The sequence below is a fragment of the Tetrahymena thermophila genome (genome assembly GCF_000189635.1).
Source record: "Tetrahymena thermophila SB210 genomic scaffold scf_8254697, whole genome shotgun sequence".
NCBI classification, from domain to species: domain Eukaryota; phylum Ciliophora; class Oligohymenophorea; order Hymenostomatida; family Tetrahymenidae; genus Tetrahymena; species Tetrahymena thermophila.
The window spans coordinates 391,938-411,501 of NW_002476463.1; the positions used below are offsets into that span (position 1 = coordinate 391,938).

At 24.3% G+C, this 19,564-nt stretch overlaps 5 protein-coding genes across 5 annotated transcripts; 2 read left to right on the forward strand and 3 right to left on the reverse strand. All coding sequences in view use genetic code 6, as the record gives it.

Moving 5' to 3' along the window:
- Positions 1–362: 362 nt before the first annotated feature.
- On the reverse strand, positions 363–7,571 carry TTHERM_00089240 (intraflagellar transporter, putative; the record flags this gene model as incomplete). The annotated part of the gene is made up of 13 exons (XM_001012774.2): positions 363–824; positions 983–1,446; positions 1,740–1,869; positions 1,934–2,161; positions 2,225–2,687; positions 2,755–3,663; positions 3,850–4,139; positions 4,196–4,722; positions 4,789–5,711; positions 6,070–6,389; positions 6,452–6,703; positions 6,927–6,992; positions 7,266–7,571. The coding sequence occupies 13 exons, from the start codon at positions 7,569–7,571 to the stop codon at positions 363–365; spliced, it is 5,340 nt and encodes a 1,779-aa protein (XP_001012774.2).
- Positions 7,572–8,421: 850 nt separating this feature from the next.
- Positions 8,422–10,713, forward strand: TTHERM_00089230 (FHA domain protein; the record flags this gene model as incomplete). The annotated part of the gene is made up of 1 exon (XM_001012773.2): positions 8,422–10,713. The coding sequence occupies exon 1, from the start codon at positions 8,650–8,652 to the stop codon at positions 10,711–10,713; it is 2,064 nt and encodes a 687-aa protein (XP_001012773.1). The 5' UTR covers positions 8,422–8,649.
- A 703-nt stretch (positions 10,714–11,416) lies between these two features.
- On the forward strand, positions 11,417–14,703 carry TTHERM_00089220 (cullin family protein; the record flags this gene model as incomplete). Its single annotated transcript, XM_001012772.3, has 4 exons — positions 11,417–12,052; positions 12,308–12,909; positions 13,179–13,911; positions 14,320–14,703. 4 exons carry the CDS (start codon positions 11,417–11,419, stop codon positions 14,701–14,703), a joined length of 2,355 nt encoding a protein of 784 aa, XP_001012772.1.
- An 876-nt stretch (positions 14,704–15,579) lies between these two features.
- Positions 15,580–16,840, reverse strand: TTHERM_00089210 (SWIM zinc finger protein). Its single transcript, XM_001012771.3, has one exon. It carries the CDS (start codon positions 16,780–16,782, stop codon positions 16,243–16,245), a length of 540 nt encoding a protein of 179 aa, XP_001012771.1. The 5' UTR covers positions 16,783–16,840; the 3' UTR covers positions 15,580–16,242.
- Positions 16,841–18,117: 1,277 nt separating this feature from the next.
- Positions 18,118–18,666, reverse strand: TTHERM_00089200 (hypothetical protein; the record flags this gene model as incomplete). Its single annotated transcript, XM_001012770.2, has 1 exon — positions 18,118–18,666. Exon 1 carries the CDS (start codon positions 18,559–18,561, stop codon positions 18,118–18,120), a length of 444 nt encoding a protein of 147 aa, XP_001012770.1. The 5' UTR covers positions 18,562–18,666.
- Between the last annotated feature and the right edge of the window lie 898 nt (positions 18,667–19,564).

A 19,564-nucleotide genomic window follows, 5' to 3' on the forward strand; every position in this document is an offset into this window, starting at 1 on the left:
CTGAAGGATCTTAATTAATTATCCATATCCCAATGGAAATAGTATTCAAAATTGAGTAAATTAATTAGATGGGAAAAATATATTTTTTTAGGTTACTAATTACTCATTCTCTCATTTTTATAAAAAGCAAATTTCAAAGAAATTGACATAAAAATTTGCTTTTGATTTATCTTATAACTTAACTAGTGACATAATAAGAATTTATTTTTATAAATTTTAAAGTTATTTTTATAATAAATTATTTTATGGTATGGTTTGTGTTTAGTTATTTTTATATATATTTATTTATATATAGATAGATATATAGATATAGATATTTAAAATCCAATTGCTAATTAATTTGAATTTGTTTTTTATTTTATTCAATTTGGGGGATTATTGCACCAAGGACAGTTTGCAAAGTTTTATAAGTACATCGACCAATATTCTTTGAGACCTCCTTTTCCGCAACTTCTACAGTTAACGAATGTTCCCTTTAAAAGAGGTTATCCTGTTAGGATACAAACTTCAGCCTCAGTTTTACATTTAGGACATGTTTGGCATCCTTCATATATTTAAGTTCTGCAGCTTTCACAACTACGGATAGGTAAGTCCTTTTCTATTTTAGAATTGCAACTAACTTCCAAAATCCAATTACGTATTCCTTCAATTTGATTTGAGTCTACTAGGTTCTTTTCAGGAATGAGTTCTACTTAATAAGGAGATGGAATATCAGTATTTAAGAAGACTTAGTTATCTCCAGTATCAGCACTGTTAGGATCTTCTATGACTTCAAAGATATCTAAGTATCTATTTAAGATGACGAATGCATATGTGAGCCAGTTCTATTCATTAAGATATTTATTAATATTGTAAAAGATAAAGAAATTTAAAACATTTTATGAAGAAAATTATAAAGTCGTTTTGTTACTTCTTAAATATTTTGATAATGAAAAATATAATATAATATCAATTTAATTTAATATTTATTTAAAATTTTTACTTATTTTTTGCAAGCAACACCTGCATCATAGAACAATTTATCCATACGAATAAGATCTCCGTATCTAAGCATTGAAATTGAAGTTCTAGCATAAAGAGCACTCATATTTTTCTTTTCATAAACATTCTTTAGGTTTGCTAAGTGTGCTATGGTTAAGTACCTTTAGAATTATCTTCCTTCTTGAGACTAGTCTACTTTAGAGCCTTATAAGAGTTTGTAAAAGTTATATAAAGCAGTACGCAAGCTGTTGATTTCTTTAGGATCGCACTCAACAAATATTTCTAAGCAAAGGTTAATGTAATGCTTAAAGTTTTCAGGAATCAACTGCATGCCGTAGTGAGCATAGGCTTCAATAGTTTCACCAAATTTACCACTTTCCATAGTAAATTTGACATAGCGTCTCATTATCTTGGCTAGTATTTCTGCACCCTGATTTTGAGCTGTGTCTAATGCCTATCTCCAATCTATGTTTAAAAATCATAATATTTAATTTATAAATTTTGTAATTAATTAAAAATAATATTTTAAGCCTTAAAACATTTCATGTTATTTTCTGTAAAATGTTTGGCATTTTTTTATTTAAATAAATAAAAAAGCTAATTTATTGAATAAAATTATTATTTCATATTCATGTTAATTGTATGCAGAACATTTATCTTATTAAACTTAAAATTTAAGAAAACAAAATTTTTTTGTTAGAACTATTAGAAATTAATTTTTTTTAATTTATAATTTTAAAATCAAATAATTTTGTTACCTCCTTTTTAAATCATCATTTCTATAGCTTAGTCAACATGACCACCTTCAATCATACCTCTAGTATCTCCTGTGTTTTATTATTCAGTCATTTGAAGTTATTAGATACGTGCTATCATCTTCTACTAGAACTTTAATTATTTTTTTTTTAAATTTGTTTAAATAAATTATTTCTGCACCAAAAATAAAAATTACACTAGGATTATTGACTTATTAGGCACATTATTTAGCTTTGGCATAATTTCTTAATTCAAGATAAAGTTATGAAGCTTCTTAGTAGAATCCAAAGTTTTCATAAATATCAGCAGCCTAATCAGCTTTATTTAAATTTTATAATCCCTTTGCAACAATTAAGACAACTTCTTGCAATCTTTCCTTAACATAAGTTTAGGCAATTTATATAGCTTTATTCCAGACTGCTACCTAAATAAATTATATTTAAAAATCTTAAAAAATTCTTCTTAAATTTAATTTTTTTATTATTACAACTGTATTTTCATCACAATTTTCAGGAGTAACATTGAGGTAAGAATCTATTGCCTTGTTGTAATCTCTGCTATCTTCAGATACTCTAGCATTTTAGATATAGTCTTCACCAGTCATAGCTCCTCCTCTACCAACTTATTAATGTTAAGAAGTAAGTTCTGAAACTAAATGAGGAGCTTCCTTTTTGGCTACTCTGAAGGCTTCTTACCAATTTTAAATATCCTTGTACATTTTAACTGCTAATTCTGGTTTCTTAGCCTGGATAAAGCAGTTTTCAGCCTTCTTATATTCTCTTTTTTCAATGAAAGTACGAGCTTAATTCATAAGAATCATGCTTATACTCTATTTTTAGTGTACTTTTGCTACCTATAATGCAGCTTAGAAATCACTCAAATGCTCATACATATTAATAGCTTCTTCAGGTTTACCTGCCTTAATAAAGTGTTCTTCAGCTTCCTTATATCTAAATATTTGATTTTATTAAATAAAAATTTTCTCAAAAATATTAAAATAAATAAATAAATAAATACCTTTTGTTATCTTCAAGTTCAAATGCATATTTGAGGTGAACATCAGGCTTTTTATGGATAGCCTTTTGAGCCATTCTAAAAGCTTCATCGAATTCCTTTCTATCACAAAGATATTCAATGACAGCATCGATTAAATTGTATTTTAAAAGAATTTTCATACCAGCATCAGGACCCAAAGTTTCTGCCCATTATTTAGCAAGTTCACATGTTTCCTTATCAGATCCATAAAGCTTGCAGCATCTGACAGCATCTTCCCAATTTCCATTAGATTGATACATGTCAACAGCAGCATGCCAAGCACCAGCTTCAATATAGTGATGTTCTGCTTATTTCAAGTTTCCAGCACGCTATAATCTTTGACCAATTTATAAATGAGTATCTCTTAATTATTTAGGTCTATATTTAGCTACTAAACGAAGCATAGATTCATACTACTCACTTCTTTAATACATATCAATAGCACGATCATACTCATCTACTTAGCAGTAGAGTTTTTCAGCTTCCTTATAGAGGTTTTGTTCCTAGAATTTGATAGCCTATTTAACATATAATTAGACAATTTCAGTTTCAGGGAGATTTTCACGAGCAACACGTAAGGCATGCTCCCATTTTGAAGCCTTGGCATACATTTCAAAAGCTTCAACAGCTAAGCCAGCCTTCAAATAATATTTCTCACCAAAATCATATTGACGAACATCAGCATAATGCTTAGCAATTTGTCTATAAAAAGGACGAGCCATTTCAGGACTTTAATGTTATAAAAGTTAGATTGCCTTGCTCCATTATCTTGAATTGATACTAGCTTCAATGGCCTTTTAGAAAGATCCAGCTTCAATATAATGATTAACAGCACTTTCAGTTTACTTTTAGCTAACTAACCAATCACCACACCTCTCTTCTAATTCACGGCTATATATATAATTAAAAATTAATAACATTTGTGAAATAGAGAAATTTGATTTGAAAATTAATAAATAAAATTTCTTTAATTAATTAAAATATTTGATTTATTAATTTATATTTTATTTTCCTCGTTTATTAATTTAATCTTTTTAATTTAAATTGAATTTCAAATAGAATTTTAATAATTTTTACACTAAATTTGGTTGAACTCTTTTAGCAAGATCGATTGCTTTTTTGTAAGAATTTCCTTCACGGTACATTTAGAGAGCTTTAGGATATTATTCCATTTATTCATAGAATTCACCAGCTCTTTCATACATTCCTGCGTTTTTGAGAGCTACAGCAATATTTTCGAGAATGTCCTAAGGGAAAGAGTGATCATATGTAAACACTACATTAGCAGCTTTAGCTGGAAGATTACCTTGTAAGTAGAGCTAGACAGCCTTGTTAAAATCTCTTTCATTTTCCTTAACTTCAGCAGCCTTTTTAAAATTAAAAATTAAATAAAATATTAGAACTTGTAAAATTTAAACTATACCTTAGCTTCCTACTTTGTCTTTAGAAGCCAAGTGTAATAATTTTCCTTGAGTTCTCTAACCTAAGGATGGTTTTTCTTTTCAGCAATCTTAATTGATTCATCCCATTTATGGAGTTCCTAATACATTTCCATAGCTTCTTCAACCTCTTCATGATCTAATAAAATAGCTTCAGCTCTGTGGAATTGTTTATCGAGGATGGCAAGCTTAGCTTGAGCCTTGTAGTAATTGATACCTTCTTCACTTTCTCTGGCAAGCTTAGAAATCTTTCTTAAATAAGAAGCCTTGCAAATATCACCTAAAGAAGCATAACAGTGCTCAGCAACTATAATATTTTACTCTTCAAGAGCTAACTTAGATAATGTTTTCCAGTTAGCTTCTGTGTCAGCATTCATCTCTAATGGGTCAAGAATTGTAGCTGCTTTTTCAAGATCTCCTGATTCAATTGCAAAACCAAAGTTAATAAGAGATTCATCTAAGCTGTAAGGAACTACATTATTTCCTTCATTTACCATCACATCAGTCTTACCTATTAATACAAATATTTTTCTTTAACAAATATTCAATTTTATTTATTTATTTATTCATTTTATACCTCCATTTCTTTCAATAGACTCAACTTCTCCCTTAATGTTATAGATTGTGACTTTATCTGGATTTTCAATTGAATACCAAACACATAGGTTTTATCTGTTTTAAGCAACAACTACATCTGATTCAGGAACCCACTAAGCATAACTACAGTAACTGAGAAGAGTATTTTTAGTTTAAGTTTTGATATTATAAAGGTAGAGTTATCTTCTCTTGTCTCTAAACAAGAGCTTATTAGCATGAGTGTTAAGTTCTAAGAAATCAATTTTCGAATCATGAAGAATCTAACCAATATTTGAGTTACTCATGAGATCTTAAATGTAAATGGTTTGCAAATCTAAGAGATAAGCAATCATTTTAGTTTATTTCACACTGTGGTAGTTTAATCTAGCAGAAATTAAATTAGTTTTCATGTGCTCAGTTCTGCAGTTACCAAGAGGTTCATTGTTTCCATATTCGATCAAAGTCAATTCTCCACTGCTAAAAACCATGCAGACTCCTGGATTTGAAAAGTCATACTTTTCTTTACCATCATTTCTCCATGGAATTTCTGAGCATTTATCAACTTCTAAATCAGCTACTATGATAGTATCATAAGTATTACCAACTGCAAAACGGTCCTAGAAAATGTTGATTTTGGTAATTTCAGCACCTTAGGCACTTCTAACAACAGATTTTCTACCAGATGATAATGTTTTGACTACAATTTATGAAGGAGACACATAATTCAACTCAAACTTTCCCTTATAATTAATCATTTTAAATGAGGCATTGTACCAATCAACACTTCCGCAAAGAGAACCAGTTACTAATTTAGAACCATCGTTTTTCCATGCAAGAGCTGTAACAGTATAATAATTTTCAATTTATTTAACACCAATTTCTTCCCAGAGACTTCTTCTGGAGTTGTAATGATAGATATAAAATCTAACATATAAAAATATAATTGATTTACAATTCAAAAAAAAAAAAATGAATAAAAGAAAGAAAAAGTGAAACAAGCATTCAAATAATTTATTTGCATTGAAATAATTGATTAATAAGAATAACTTAAAATGATGATTTAGTTAGTATTTATTAATATTTGTTAGATAATGATGATGATGATTTTTTATTATTTTGATTTCAAATAATTTTTAAATAGTCACTTCCTAATTAAATCTTTCTTCTATATAAAAATATTATTCTCCTTAAGCTGTCTTATTTTCTTTCATCCAATATATTATCAATTTAAAATAGAATTCTTTTTTTGCTGTTTAAAATAGCATTTTAATTCATGTTTTACCTATTGAAGTTGCCTAAAACAACTGTGTCGCCAGATGGGTTGAATGCGGCTATAGTGAATTCTCTTATTTTATCATCATTTGTATAATCAAAACGTTAAATATGATTGCCATAAGCATCGTAAAAAGAAACCTTTCCATCATTACCAGCAGCGACAACATGTTCTCCCCAGCCTAAAGCATATGGGATTGAATGATGAACTACAATTTTTTTTCCAAATGCGTAGATTGTACCATCTAAGTGACCGCTTACAAAATTTTCTCCGTCTTTACATGCTGCTAAGCTAACAACATAACTATCAGTTGAATACATTACTTATGACTGTTGTTATAAACAAAAATTGAATAAATGCTTCACGCCTTTTGATAAATTAAGTTGATTACTTTGTTTGAACGAAGGATACCGGATTTGACTTTACCTTCAGCCAAACCAAAAATAACTTCTCCTGCACGTTCATGAGGCCAGCAAAGACATGTTACTGAGGAAGAAGTTGGGAATTTATTACAAATAGATTTTTTTTCACCCCATTCCTTGCCAATCTTATAGACAAAAACTATATTATCTGATTATGCGACTGCTACCTTTTCACTATCTGGAGAAAAAGCTACTGCTCTAACAACATATGACTTTTAACCCTAAATATTTTTAATTATTTTTTTTATTAGATTGAAACGCTATAAATTTAAAATTTTAAAAACTCAAAGAAAATTAAACATATTTTCATTCAACTTTATCTAATCAATCTTAAAATATTTTATGGCTATTAGCTGATGCAATTATACTAATAAAAATCCATTTGGATTTATTTTAATTGTCATTATTGAATTCCTTTTTTTATTTTTGTGAATAAATAAATACCTTGTCTGATGGTTTTGTCATAAACTTATCTCTACGCTATCCTTGCTCATCAAACAAATGAACTACCTTTATTTATAAAAAAATTCTATAAATTAAACATTCATAATAAAATTAATCATGTTTTAAATCTTTTAATCGCTAATTATTTAATGGTTTGAATTCCTTTTAGCTTAGATTATTTGCTATTGTTAAAAGAATAAAGCAGTTTTAAGTGCTTTCTTTGTATATGAAAATTAAGTAGAAACCTAACTTAAAAAGAAAAATAACAAAGCACCTATGGAAAAAGTATGGAAATTTTGTTTACAAATCGTTTTAAAAATGAAATATTTTAAATCTTACTCTTTCAGCTGTGCAAACTGCGAGTTTTTTTGGCCCATGCTAATTAGGAGACCATGCTACTGATGAAATCTTTTGCATTCCATCAACTGGTGGAATGATATTTCCAAAATAAGCAAGTTTCATTTCTTTACTTTATAAAATTAAAGCAAATACCTTTATTATTTCTTTTTTATTTTATTTTTTTATTTTTTTTCTTTTTTAAAAATTTGAAATTTATTCAATCTAAAAGATTAAAACAATGAATCCTCTCTTTGGAAATTAGTAATTGTTTGTGTTTCTGAATGGCTTTATTTTTTTTTTATGCATTCAAAGATTCTTGTACATGAAGTACTATTTCAATTAATAATCGAATTTGTTTAATGGTTAACTCAAAATTTTAAAAATATTCTTTCAAGATAGATGATCTATAAATACTTAATTTAATTTTTGAGTGTAGCTTTTCAAAAAATAATTTTAAGAATTATTGTTTTTTTTATAAAATTTAAAATATTAAAAACTAGTTAAAGACATATTAACCTCTTTAAAAAAACATCATTTTAAAGAAAAGCCTTAAAATTCATATTTAATATAATTTATACTCTTTTTACAAAACAAAAAAATCATTTTTTAGATCTTTAAAAAGAATTTAGAAATATTAAATTTAATTTAATTGATTTTAAAATAATCTATATTTATAAATTAAAGAGAGTTATTTAGCTATTATTAATATAAACTTGTAAAAATTTTTTAATAAACAACAAACTTAAAAGATTTGAAGAAATATATTTTAATAAATGTATTAAAATTTTATAAATAAATAAATAAATAGAGCTCTAAAATTTTGAAAATATTTATTTGATTGATTTATTATAGATAGATTAATATCTTTTTGAGTAAAATTTAAATCATATTAAAATTAATCAAATTTAAAAAGAATGAAAATTTAAAATGGAAAAATTAAATGACAAACATAACACGAATAAAATTAACAACTTTATTTTACGATTAATCATTATCATTCAAATGTGCAAATAAGAATTTGATTGATAATTAATTAAGTTAGTTGCTTGGTTGTTCAAGTTAAACTAATTCAATTAAAAAATTAAATGACAAAGCAATTAATTTAAGTATAAATATTGGTATTTATCAAACAAAGATATCAATTTTTGAATGTAAAAAATTTTTAGGTGATAGGCTGATAAATTAAATAATACTAATACATTTGAGAAATTCAAAAATAAATAGGTCTGTCTCCTTGACTTTCTTTTAGCTAAACTACAATACTATAAAAGCTTAACACGTTTATTTATCTATATCAAAAGTTAAATCTATATCTTAAAGTAGAATAAGTAAATTTAGAAATACAATTGTAGAGATCCTAAACTATATTTAATTAGCAATAAATATGGGATAGAATGGTAGCACTAATTGTTGTGGAACAACGGCAGATTGTTAATAAACGGAAGTTGAGGTGAGTGAATACCAACTCAACCAAAATTAATCTTTAAAAAGGCCTGCTTAGATTTAAAGTTAGAATGGAGTTGCTTTAAGTGAGCAGTAGTAAAAATAGCTTGAGGAGTAGCATAAAATACTTATTTAGTAGCAGTAATAAATATAATAGGACTAACACTTAGGCTCTACCCAATAATTTTAGACAGGGAATGATAAAAGTAGCACTAAAAAGAAGAAGAATATGCAAAATCAAGAATTAGCAAATCATTTGAGAAAGATTTCAAACAATGACAGGATTATAATGGAGAATAGTATCATACATTCTACTACTAAAAGATTAAATGAAGTGACATCTACTAAAAAGATTAAAAAAGAGTTATCAGAAATAGTTCATTTTGCAAAAGTTTTATAGTTAAAAATTATATCTTCCAGCACTTTATCAAAGGGAAGTCTACTTTACATAAATGCCCAAGGATTAGAGAATTCTCTTAGAAAGGAGCTTGATGGGATGACGTTTTTTGGATGCAAAAAGAGATGTCGTAACATAGACAATATCAACTAAGGATAGTTTGATAACTTCTCTTCTTATAGTAGCTCAAGTAGCAATGAAGATGAAATGGAAGAAGACGACCATACTTTTGACTAGGCTGCATCTAATTAAATTTTAGATGACATCTATGATGATTAAGATAATAATTAGCAGAATAATATTTAAAATAAATAGCAATTCTTGTAATAAAAAAATCAATCTTCATTTCCAAAAAGCAATCTTCAAAGCTAACAGCAATAAAAAAGCGGGTTAAATTCAAAAAACAATTTAAAATAATCATCATCTGTGTCTGCTTAACAGAAATTTAATAATTTAAGAGGCAGTTTAAAGTAAAAAAATTAAAAAGATGTAGATATTTCTTTCGAAGAGGAAGAAGAAAAAGAGAATAACCCTCTCTAAATGAATAAAAATGGTTAATAAAAATAAAATGGATCTTTAGCAAAAAAATAAAACCAAATAAATAACAACAATGTAAATAAAACTACAGGTGATGGATTCAAGAAAAATTTAATCACTAAACAACAGTAATCAAATTAAATGAAAAAGGAAGAATTAAAAGACTCAAAATATATAAATAAAAGTGTAAATCCATAATCAAATAAAATAAATTTAAATATTAAAACAGAAAATTTCAAAAATAACAAAAATTAGTTTATTCTTGAAGAGAAAAAAAATAAAGTAAATAAAAATGGAGAAATCGTGAATGACTTTGTAATACCTTCACCAGATCCTGAAATAAGTAAAAGACATAGAGGGAGACATTTTTAAATATATTATGATCGTACTTCTAACTCTTACAAAATAAAGGATTTGGGAATAGGGTTTGGATGCTTTTACAAGCTTGATGGTCCTCTCCTTTTAAAAGATAATCACTTGCTCAATATAGGACTAATATTTGTAGTGATTAATTTTACATTAAACCAAGATAACACAGTTTTGGATGCTTCCACTATTAACAAGAGTAGCAACACAACTTAGTAGCAACATCCTTCTAACAACTCACAATTAAAAAATAATTAATCCTTTTTAATATCACAAAATATTTCTAATAATAATAAAAATACCTAAAATAATCAAAATCAAATCTAGCTTTAAAACAATCAACTTACATCTTTAAATTAAAGTGTTGATTTTGTAAATGAAAGTATCAATAAAATATGTATTCGTCTTAAATTTTTTGGTGGGCCTTGCAATGGAGAATCATGTGTTCTGGATCCTCAAAAAGAGACATTTGCAACTATTGGTAGAAACAAAGAGCAATGCACTCTTCATTTCGATGATCATCTTCTCTCAAAAATATAATGCCGTATTGTTTTCAAACCTAACGAAGGCTGGTATCTGATAGATGGTTCACAAAAAAGAGCATCTACTAATGGCACTTGGCTATATTTAGCTGAGGAGAAAGAAATATACGAAGGCATGATATTCAAAGCAAATTAAACTTTATTTTAATGCTCTATGCAATGAAAATTTCACTCTGAAAATCTAACAATCTAATTATACAAAATACATCCATAATTAATTTTACTCTAGACAACATTTAAACTAAAAAAATAATTCCATTTTATTATTTATATTATCATAAACTAAATTTTGAATTAATACATTTAATTTGTTTCTAACATTTATGTGTATCAATCAATATATTTCTCTTTTAAATATTAAAAATTCCAAATCTTAATATTAAATTAAATTAAAATTGAGATTTCATAAATTAAAAAATCTATTTTTTAAAGAAGATTGAGAAAAATACTAAATTTATTCTTAAATTATTTATAAATTTTAAATAGTATTTTTGCTTTTTTAACTTTAAGAAATAGTTCTACTTTACAATTTATTTAAGAATATTTTAAAAAATAATACATTCTTTATTAGATTTATTTAAAAAAATAAATTATTTAATTTACATAAAAAATAAATTTTTTAATTTTATATTACAATAAATGGCAAAAAAATTAAAATACTTAACTATTCTTAAAAAAATCTATTACATATTGGATTAATAGGATTTAAATTTTGTTTCTATTTGCTGATCCAATTAAAGAATATTAGTATATTATAATAACATTTAAATATTGATAGAAGAAATATTGTCAGATTTATTAAAATCAATAATAATATAATTATTATCTTATTTTAAATAAGAATTAAATTTTTTTAAATCTTAAAAATGAGTAGTAAAACTTTTATGAATAAGGAAAACACAGAAGGAAAGAGCATTAATATAAAGGGGAGTGTTACATCATAAGGGTAAATCCCTTAATAATAGCAAGCTTAACAATAATAGTAAAAATAAGGTTTTGTCTATAAGGATCCTAAAGCGCTTTAATCTTGGGATGTTATAGAGTAGGCTATTTAAATGATTTATGAAAAGAAGACTCATACATTATCGTATTAGGAATTATATCATCACGCATATATTTTAGCATTTTATGGGCATGGAGATTAAGCGTATTCTAGATTAAAAAGCTTATTAGAAAAGTATTCACTTAAAATGCTGAATACTTTAGGATATTATGATAGCGAAGAATAAATTTTGGTAAAAATGGTTGCAGTGTGGTAAGATTATAAATAAATGATTAACATTCTAAAAGGAATATTCCTTTATCTAGATAATAATTATGTTACTACAAAAAACTTGCAGCCCGTTTTGGTTTTAGGTTATGAGGTGTTCTAATAAATACTCTTCATTTAAAAATCAGAAATATATTCTAAAGTTTTAGAAATAATATTGACTATGATAGACAAATAGAGATTAGGAGAAAATATAGAGGGATAACTAATCTAAAAAATTATATAAATGAGTGTAAATAAAATTAATTTAACATAATTTATTATTTTTTATCAATTATCAATTTTACAAATACAGTTTTCAATCTTCATTTTTGATAAGTTTGAATGACTGATTTAAATTCTAGATTAAAAATTTAAATTTGTTAAAAAACATTACAATAAATATATTTATTTTGAGTTGTTACTGAAAGTATTTTTAAAAATTTTTTAATAGCTTTATGAAGATTTTAAGCATTAAATAAAATATTTTATATTGATTTTAATAAAGGTTGATCTTGGCATGAAAGCAAATATTCAAAAATGCAATTAATATTCTAGATAAATATAATATGAATATATCCCTGAACTCACTATTTATGAAAAGTATTTTGAAAAAGGATATCTTGATTGCTCTGAAAAGTATTTCTCTGAAGAGAGTTAAAGATTAATACTTTAGTTATCTCCTAAAGACTATATAATAGCTGTAGAAAGAAGGTTTTTAGAAGAAAAGAAAAGAGTTCATAGTTATTTTTATCAAACATCTAAGAATAAGATCTAATCACTATTCTTTTAGAAATATATAAATGATTTTGCAAAAGCAATTGTAGATAACTAAGAAAATGGATTATTCAATTGGTTAGATAATGACGAAGTTGTGATCATTAAAAAATCACATACGCTTTTCTAAAATACAAAAGAATCATACACTATATTTCTTAATATATTTTATAAATACGTTGCTCATTAAACTTCGGCATTAGCAGCAAGATAATCAACACCTGTGAAAGAATATATAGAAGATATTATATTATTTAGGCTTAAAATTATCAATATTATGCAAGAGGCCTTTTTTTCTTTACTAAAAACAGATGACCAACTTACAATTTAAAGGTAATTAATTAACTTAATATCAAACATTTCAAACAAATAAAAATATAATATTAATGATCAAACAAAAATAGATATCAAAGCATTTACATATTGAATTTAATTTATAATATTTTTTACTTTTAAAAGACTTTTGCATAAAATTTTGAATTTATTTTTTCATATTAGGCAGAGACAAATTAAATAATTGTTTACAAATTTTTCCTTCATGTCTTAAAAATGAATAAAATTAACATTTTTTTATTAAATTTAAATCTATAAACTAATAAAAGATAAACTTAAAAATCATTTGAAGATTCTCTAAATGACAGTAATTTTCCTACAGAGCAACTAAATTGTTATATTGATGAAGCTTTTCAAAAAGATTTCAAAAATAAATCTGAACAATAAATTGAAGAAGTGCTGAATTCCGTCTTTGAAATATTTTGCTTGATAAGAAATAAAGACTATTTTGCAAGTATTTACATGAAAAGCTTAGCAAAGAGAATACTTTACAACAAAAGTTTAGATGAAAACAATGAAAAGTAAATAATTAGTAAATTCAAACTAGAATGTGGAACAGTTTATACTAAAAAAATGGAGACAATGTTTTTAGATATGCAACAATCTCTTGAATACTATAACGAATTTAAGTAATTATTTATAAAGAATCTTAATACAAAATCAGCCTATAAATCCTTAGATTTTGATATTAAAGTTCTCACTTGTGGTAACTGGCCATATAAATTAAATTAATTTTCTTAAGTCAAAATTCCTAATCAGCTTGAACCTTATATCTCAGAATTTGAAAAACATTACAAATCTAAATTCAAGGGTAGAAAATTGAAATGGATATATTCTGTTGGAAAATCTATTGTTAAAGGTTACTACAGCTTCAATAACTCAAAGAAAGAATTTTAGGTTTCTAATGTTTAAATGGTTATATTACTTTTATTTAACAACAAGATTAAATATACTTAGCAAGAACTCACAGCTTTACTCTAAATGCCATATGAAGAATACAAAGTAAATCATTTTTTGAACAAAAACAAGAATATCAAATATATATTTAATAATAATACAATTTTTTTAAATATCTACTATGTATTTATTATAAGCAGGAGCTCTAAGATTTTAGCTTACTTATCATATATAAAACAAATATAAACATATTTTCTATTTATAATATAAAATAAATTAAATCTTGACCAGTTTTAATAATAATAATAAAAATTTTAATTTTTCCAAAAATGCGATTACTGTAAAAACAATATAAAAAAATTTAATTACAATTAGTGTTCTTAAGTTTAACTAACAATTTAATTTTATTATTCTCTAAAAAATTTGTACACAGTGAGTTATGGAAATAAATCTTTTATGTCTTAGTTTTTATTTATTATTCTAAATTATTTAACGTTTTATCTAACTAAATAGCTTCACTTACTGCCACTTGTGTAACTAAAAATTTTGAAATCTGAAAACAATATAGACTTTGAATATAATGACCAATTTAGTTATAAAAATATGAGAGTGCAAGTAAATGTAATGAAGAAAGAAGCAAGCAAAACTGAAAGTTCGAAAAACCTTGAGTAGATCTGCCTTGAAAGAAAATTTGTTGTAGAAAGCCTAATTGTAAAAATAATGAAATCCAGAAGAAAGATGGAACACTAAGAATTATATCAAGAGGTAGCAAGAATATCTTAGTAGCATCTTTTTTTGCCAGATTAATAAACAGTAAAACAATGTGTAAACTCACTTATTAACAGAGATTATATTCGCTTATCTGAAAATAAAGATTATTTATAATACGTTGTTTGAATTTTCATTTTTATATTCTTCTTAACAAAATTACTTTGTTAACCAATCAATATTACAAAAAAATATTTTTATTTCAGTCAAACATTTTTATTAATATTTTCTATCTCTTTATATACTTTATACAACAAGTATTTATGTAATTACTTTACTCAAAATATATCTTATTATTTATTGAAAATAAATTTCTCTATCTCTATTAATTAAGTTAGTTCCCTCAACTATTTATCTTAATTTAATTGATTAATGAGTTGATCAAAATATGTTAAATTTATGATCATAATTTTAAAAAACTTATTTTTATATAATAAATAGTTGTAAGAAAAATAATTTTTTATATAAGTCTTGCCGAACTTATCTCTCCTAAGATCCTTTCAAAATTATAACCACTCACTTAGTAGATTACATAAAGTTCTCTTTGTAATTATGTTAAATAGTCTTTCAAATTTTTATAAATTGGTTTTTACTTCTATAATTCTTAAAATTTGTGGGATTTTAATACATAAACTAAAATTATAATTTTTACAATTTCTAAATAAATCGAATTTTCTAAGACTTTTTCTAAGGTAAAAAACAACAGCTTAAAAAATAGCAATCTAAAAATAAATCATTAAGATTACTACTGTTTAATTTTTATCATTTCTCCCTTAAAAAATATTGAATAAATTTTGAGAAAATGAGGGCAAATAACTATTAAATTTAGCGATTTCTCAGAAAAAGGACAGATTTTGTTAAGGAATAATTTCGGTAATTATCTTAAAGTATCATGGATAAAGATTTTCTTATGATAAAAAAAATATTAGAATCAAATTTTCTATTAAATACACTCAATAATATTATTGCTTTTACAATTAAAAGAGTCTTTTAAAATTAAATAAATTGAGTTAGTTATCAATACAATTTAAACATAAATAGGAATTAAATTAAAGATTTAAATTTGATATATTAATTGAACAAATAATTAACTTAAAAATTAAAACTAACTTATTTCATCGTCTTAGATATAAACATTGTTACTTTAAATGGAGTAAGCTATTCTAAGAAGAATGAATTAACTAAATTTAATATGTTACTTATATAGAAAATTAGTAGGTTAATTATTTTAAGCAACTTTCTTCATTTTTGTTTTTTATAATAAAAATGAATAGCTAAATAATAAATATAATGAAATATATATAATTGAGTGTTTGTAGTATTTGTTCATTTGCCAGCAAAATTTTTTAAAATAATTAAGATGTATTTTCACTTTTATAGTTAATTCTAAATGATTTTATATATTAATATTGAGAGTAGTAGAGAGGTTATTTTAAAATTATAAATAAAATATGATTACATCATCAAATGTAATTTAATTAAACTGGCAACTAGAATTATCTTCATTTTCTAAATAAATATTCTATTTTTATCCAATTTAGATTATTCTATCATTTATGTTTTTTTATTTGTAAGACTTAATATTTATTGCATTATCAGTCATATGAGATAAATATCAATTATTTATTCGAAATGAATCAATTATTATAAAATGGTTTCACAAATTTTTCAGCAGCATGCAGCACATAAATTTAAATACTAATTTAAATCAACTTTTATAATCTTATATTCTGCATAGGCTTCACTAAGCAGAGCTGCTAATATATGATTGCAAATAATGTTGTTTGAATCGCTAACTATATTATTAACATAATCTTCACAATTGCAGTATTTTGCTCCATTTTCGCTTATAAATACAAGATAAGCCTTATTTTGCTTATCTAAACTTTCTGATCTTTCGTTGATCTTATAAACACTCATCAAAGGAATGCATTATTACATTATTTCGCATTAATATTTAGAAATATCTTTTTAGTCAAGTAGTATTAATGCTTTCCTCATTTATGGACCAAATATGAAAAAGAGTTAATGTAGAGCTATTTTTTCTTGCTTTATCGCCTCTGGATTGTTGGGGTTATTTTAAAGGTCTTTTATTAAAGATATAAGTCTCATGTATAGACTATCGATTGTCTGTAATTCCATTTATTATTTAAAAATTTTAAATTCGTTAACACTGAGCTTATTCTCAATTTGTCTTAAATTAATCATGATTAATTATTATAAAATTGTACATATAAATATTTGTTTATGCAAAATATGTTTTGAGTAGCAAATACCGACATAAATATTATTAAATACACATAAATTTGGAGGGAAAAAAATAGTACATTCATAAATTTTATAATTTAATGAATTCTATACTTTTATCATGTAAATTAGTAAAAGCTTTAAAATAACTCAAATCTATATTCATTTCTGAAATCTGGTTAATTTAATCTTTTATCACTCCTCAATCACATGATTAAACCCAAAATTTTTAAACAATAAATCTGAATATAAATTGTTTAATTAATTTTAATGGTATTTTATTTTCAGGTAATTCAAAAAAGATTTACAGACACTTACAATTATCGTAATAGAAATGTCTACAGTTTTAACTAGAAAAAATTATTCCAGTGATTTATGATGTTAAATACAAGTTATTAATTAATTAATTAATTAATTAACAATTGACTGAAGCCTTTATAAAATTCATATATGTTTCACTTATTGTTAAAATACATATATGTTTGCTATGAAATTAATATGGTATTACTGACTTCAAATATGCGAGCAGTTTTGCTATTTTTAGATAAAAAACTATGAAAAAATAATTAGATAGTAAATTTATAATTATGGTAACTGGTTAACTAATTACTGATTTTAATATTTTTAATGCGTAAAAATCTTTTATTAGAAAAACGAGTTTTAATTTTTATTTAATTAGCTTAAATATTACTAAATATTTATCAATAGGTATGTACTAATACTATCTTTAGGTCTAATGACCTAATTTTGATGTTCAAATACCTTATTTTGATAAATAATAATCACATCAAAGTATTCTGTATTTTTCTACTATAACTAAACATATATTATTTAAAGCTTCTTTCAATGTCCCTCTTTTCCCACAAAATTTGTTTAAAGATAAAAGTAAATTTATTTCTTTTTGAATTCTTTTAATGGAGTGGGAATTTTCAGTTTTTTATTTTTATTTAGGAAGAAAGTTTTACTTGTCAAATGGGTTGAAATTTTTGAGGTTAAAATGAAAGGAAAGTAAATTTATTAAAATAGAAATTTAGAGTTATTTAATTAAATTAGGGATGATTAAAGAAAGTATTAATTTATATTTTTACAAAGTAAAAATAAATATTATATAATAATGAATACAGACAGAGTTATTAATTAGATTTAATATAAGGATAAGAAAGCAGTGAGAAGATTTTGTTTGAATTAGAAAGTAATTAAATTAGATTTGTTTTGAATTGATTAGAATTAATTTATTATGTGTTCGTTTATTTATATAATGCAGTAGTTAGTTCGTTAGTTCTTAATATGATTGATTCAAAAGAAATTGCTAAAATTGAATTTGCCTCTTCTTTCAAGGATTAAATTTGATCTTATTTCAAGAGAGAATTCTTTAAGATTGTTTCCGTTTTATAAAGGAGAAAGAACTTAGGATGAGCTATTGCTGCTGCTACTAGAGCTCATACTATCTTCCCTTTAAATTTCTTCAAAAGCAAATAGCTTTTAAGATTGATAATATTATTATTATTTTTAGAAGGGGTCTACAATGCATATGTTTTACTCATCGAGCCAGTCATTAATATTTTATTCAATAGATTCCCATTCATCTCTACCTTTAGAAGCATTCATAATATATTATATATCAAGAATACCCTTTTTCTTCGATTAAGGAGCCTTGCAAGATGATGATGATGATGATGATGATGATGATGATGATGATGATGAAGAAGAAGAGCAAGAAGATAGAAGTAAAGAAGACATGATAATACAAATCTTTTTAGAGTGTTAAATTTATGGTTGGATTTATTTTAAATTTTTAAACTTTATTTTTTTATTTATTTTATTTTTTTAATTATTAATTAATTTCATAAATAATTAATTTCATTGTTACGAATTTTAAAGACATGCAGTATGTATGAGTGCATGTGGGTTTCTGCTTAATTTACAAGTTGTTTGTTTTTAATGACATTATTTTTAATTCTTTAGAACGGCTGAGGAAAATTAATTTCTGGATAATTTTTTGATTTTACTGTCATCTTTATTTTTAATAAATTCTGATATAATCTAAAATTTTGGCTTACGCTCAGATTATAAATAAAATTTTGAGCTAGCTAGCTGGCTTTTTTTCATAAATCAAGGAGCACCTATAAGAATATTCTTCTTAGCTGATATAAAATAGATTAGGTACAAACTCATTAAATTATTGCATCTATCAAAATCGATTATCATCCAAAGCAAAAGAAAATATAATATTAATACTTTCAGCCTGACTTATAGAAATTCTAGCAAAACAATAATGATAAATCATCAAGAATTAAATTCCATTCTTTAATTGAATTTTCTCATTAAATATTAAAAATAATTTGATATGCGTTTCAAAAATATTCAATTCCTCTCTCGAATTACATTTTTAAAATAATTCAATTTTTTTAAGAATTATAAAAATTATGTATTTGTTTAACTAATTTAATAATAAAAAGAGTTATATTAAATCAAAATACTTTGTTTTTATTTATTTATTAATAATAATTTTTACAAGATTATTTTTGATTTATATTATAATTTGTTCTATATTTCATTCTCTCTCTATTAACAAAAGAACTAAAAATAACATTTCTAAAAACTAAGCAAAAATACTATTAGATTATAGCATACAATATTACTTTATTGCATATTTTGCATCAAAAAGTTTTATTTTAAATAGTAAACCTTAATCCAAATTAATAATAATAATCCAAAACACATATCCCTAAAACTTCTACAA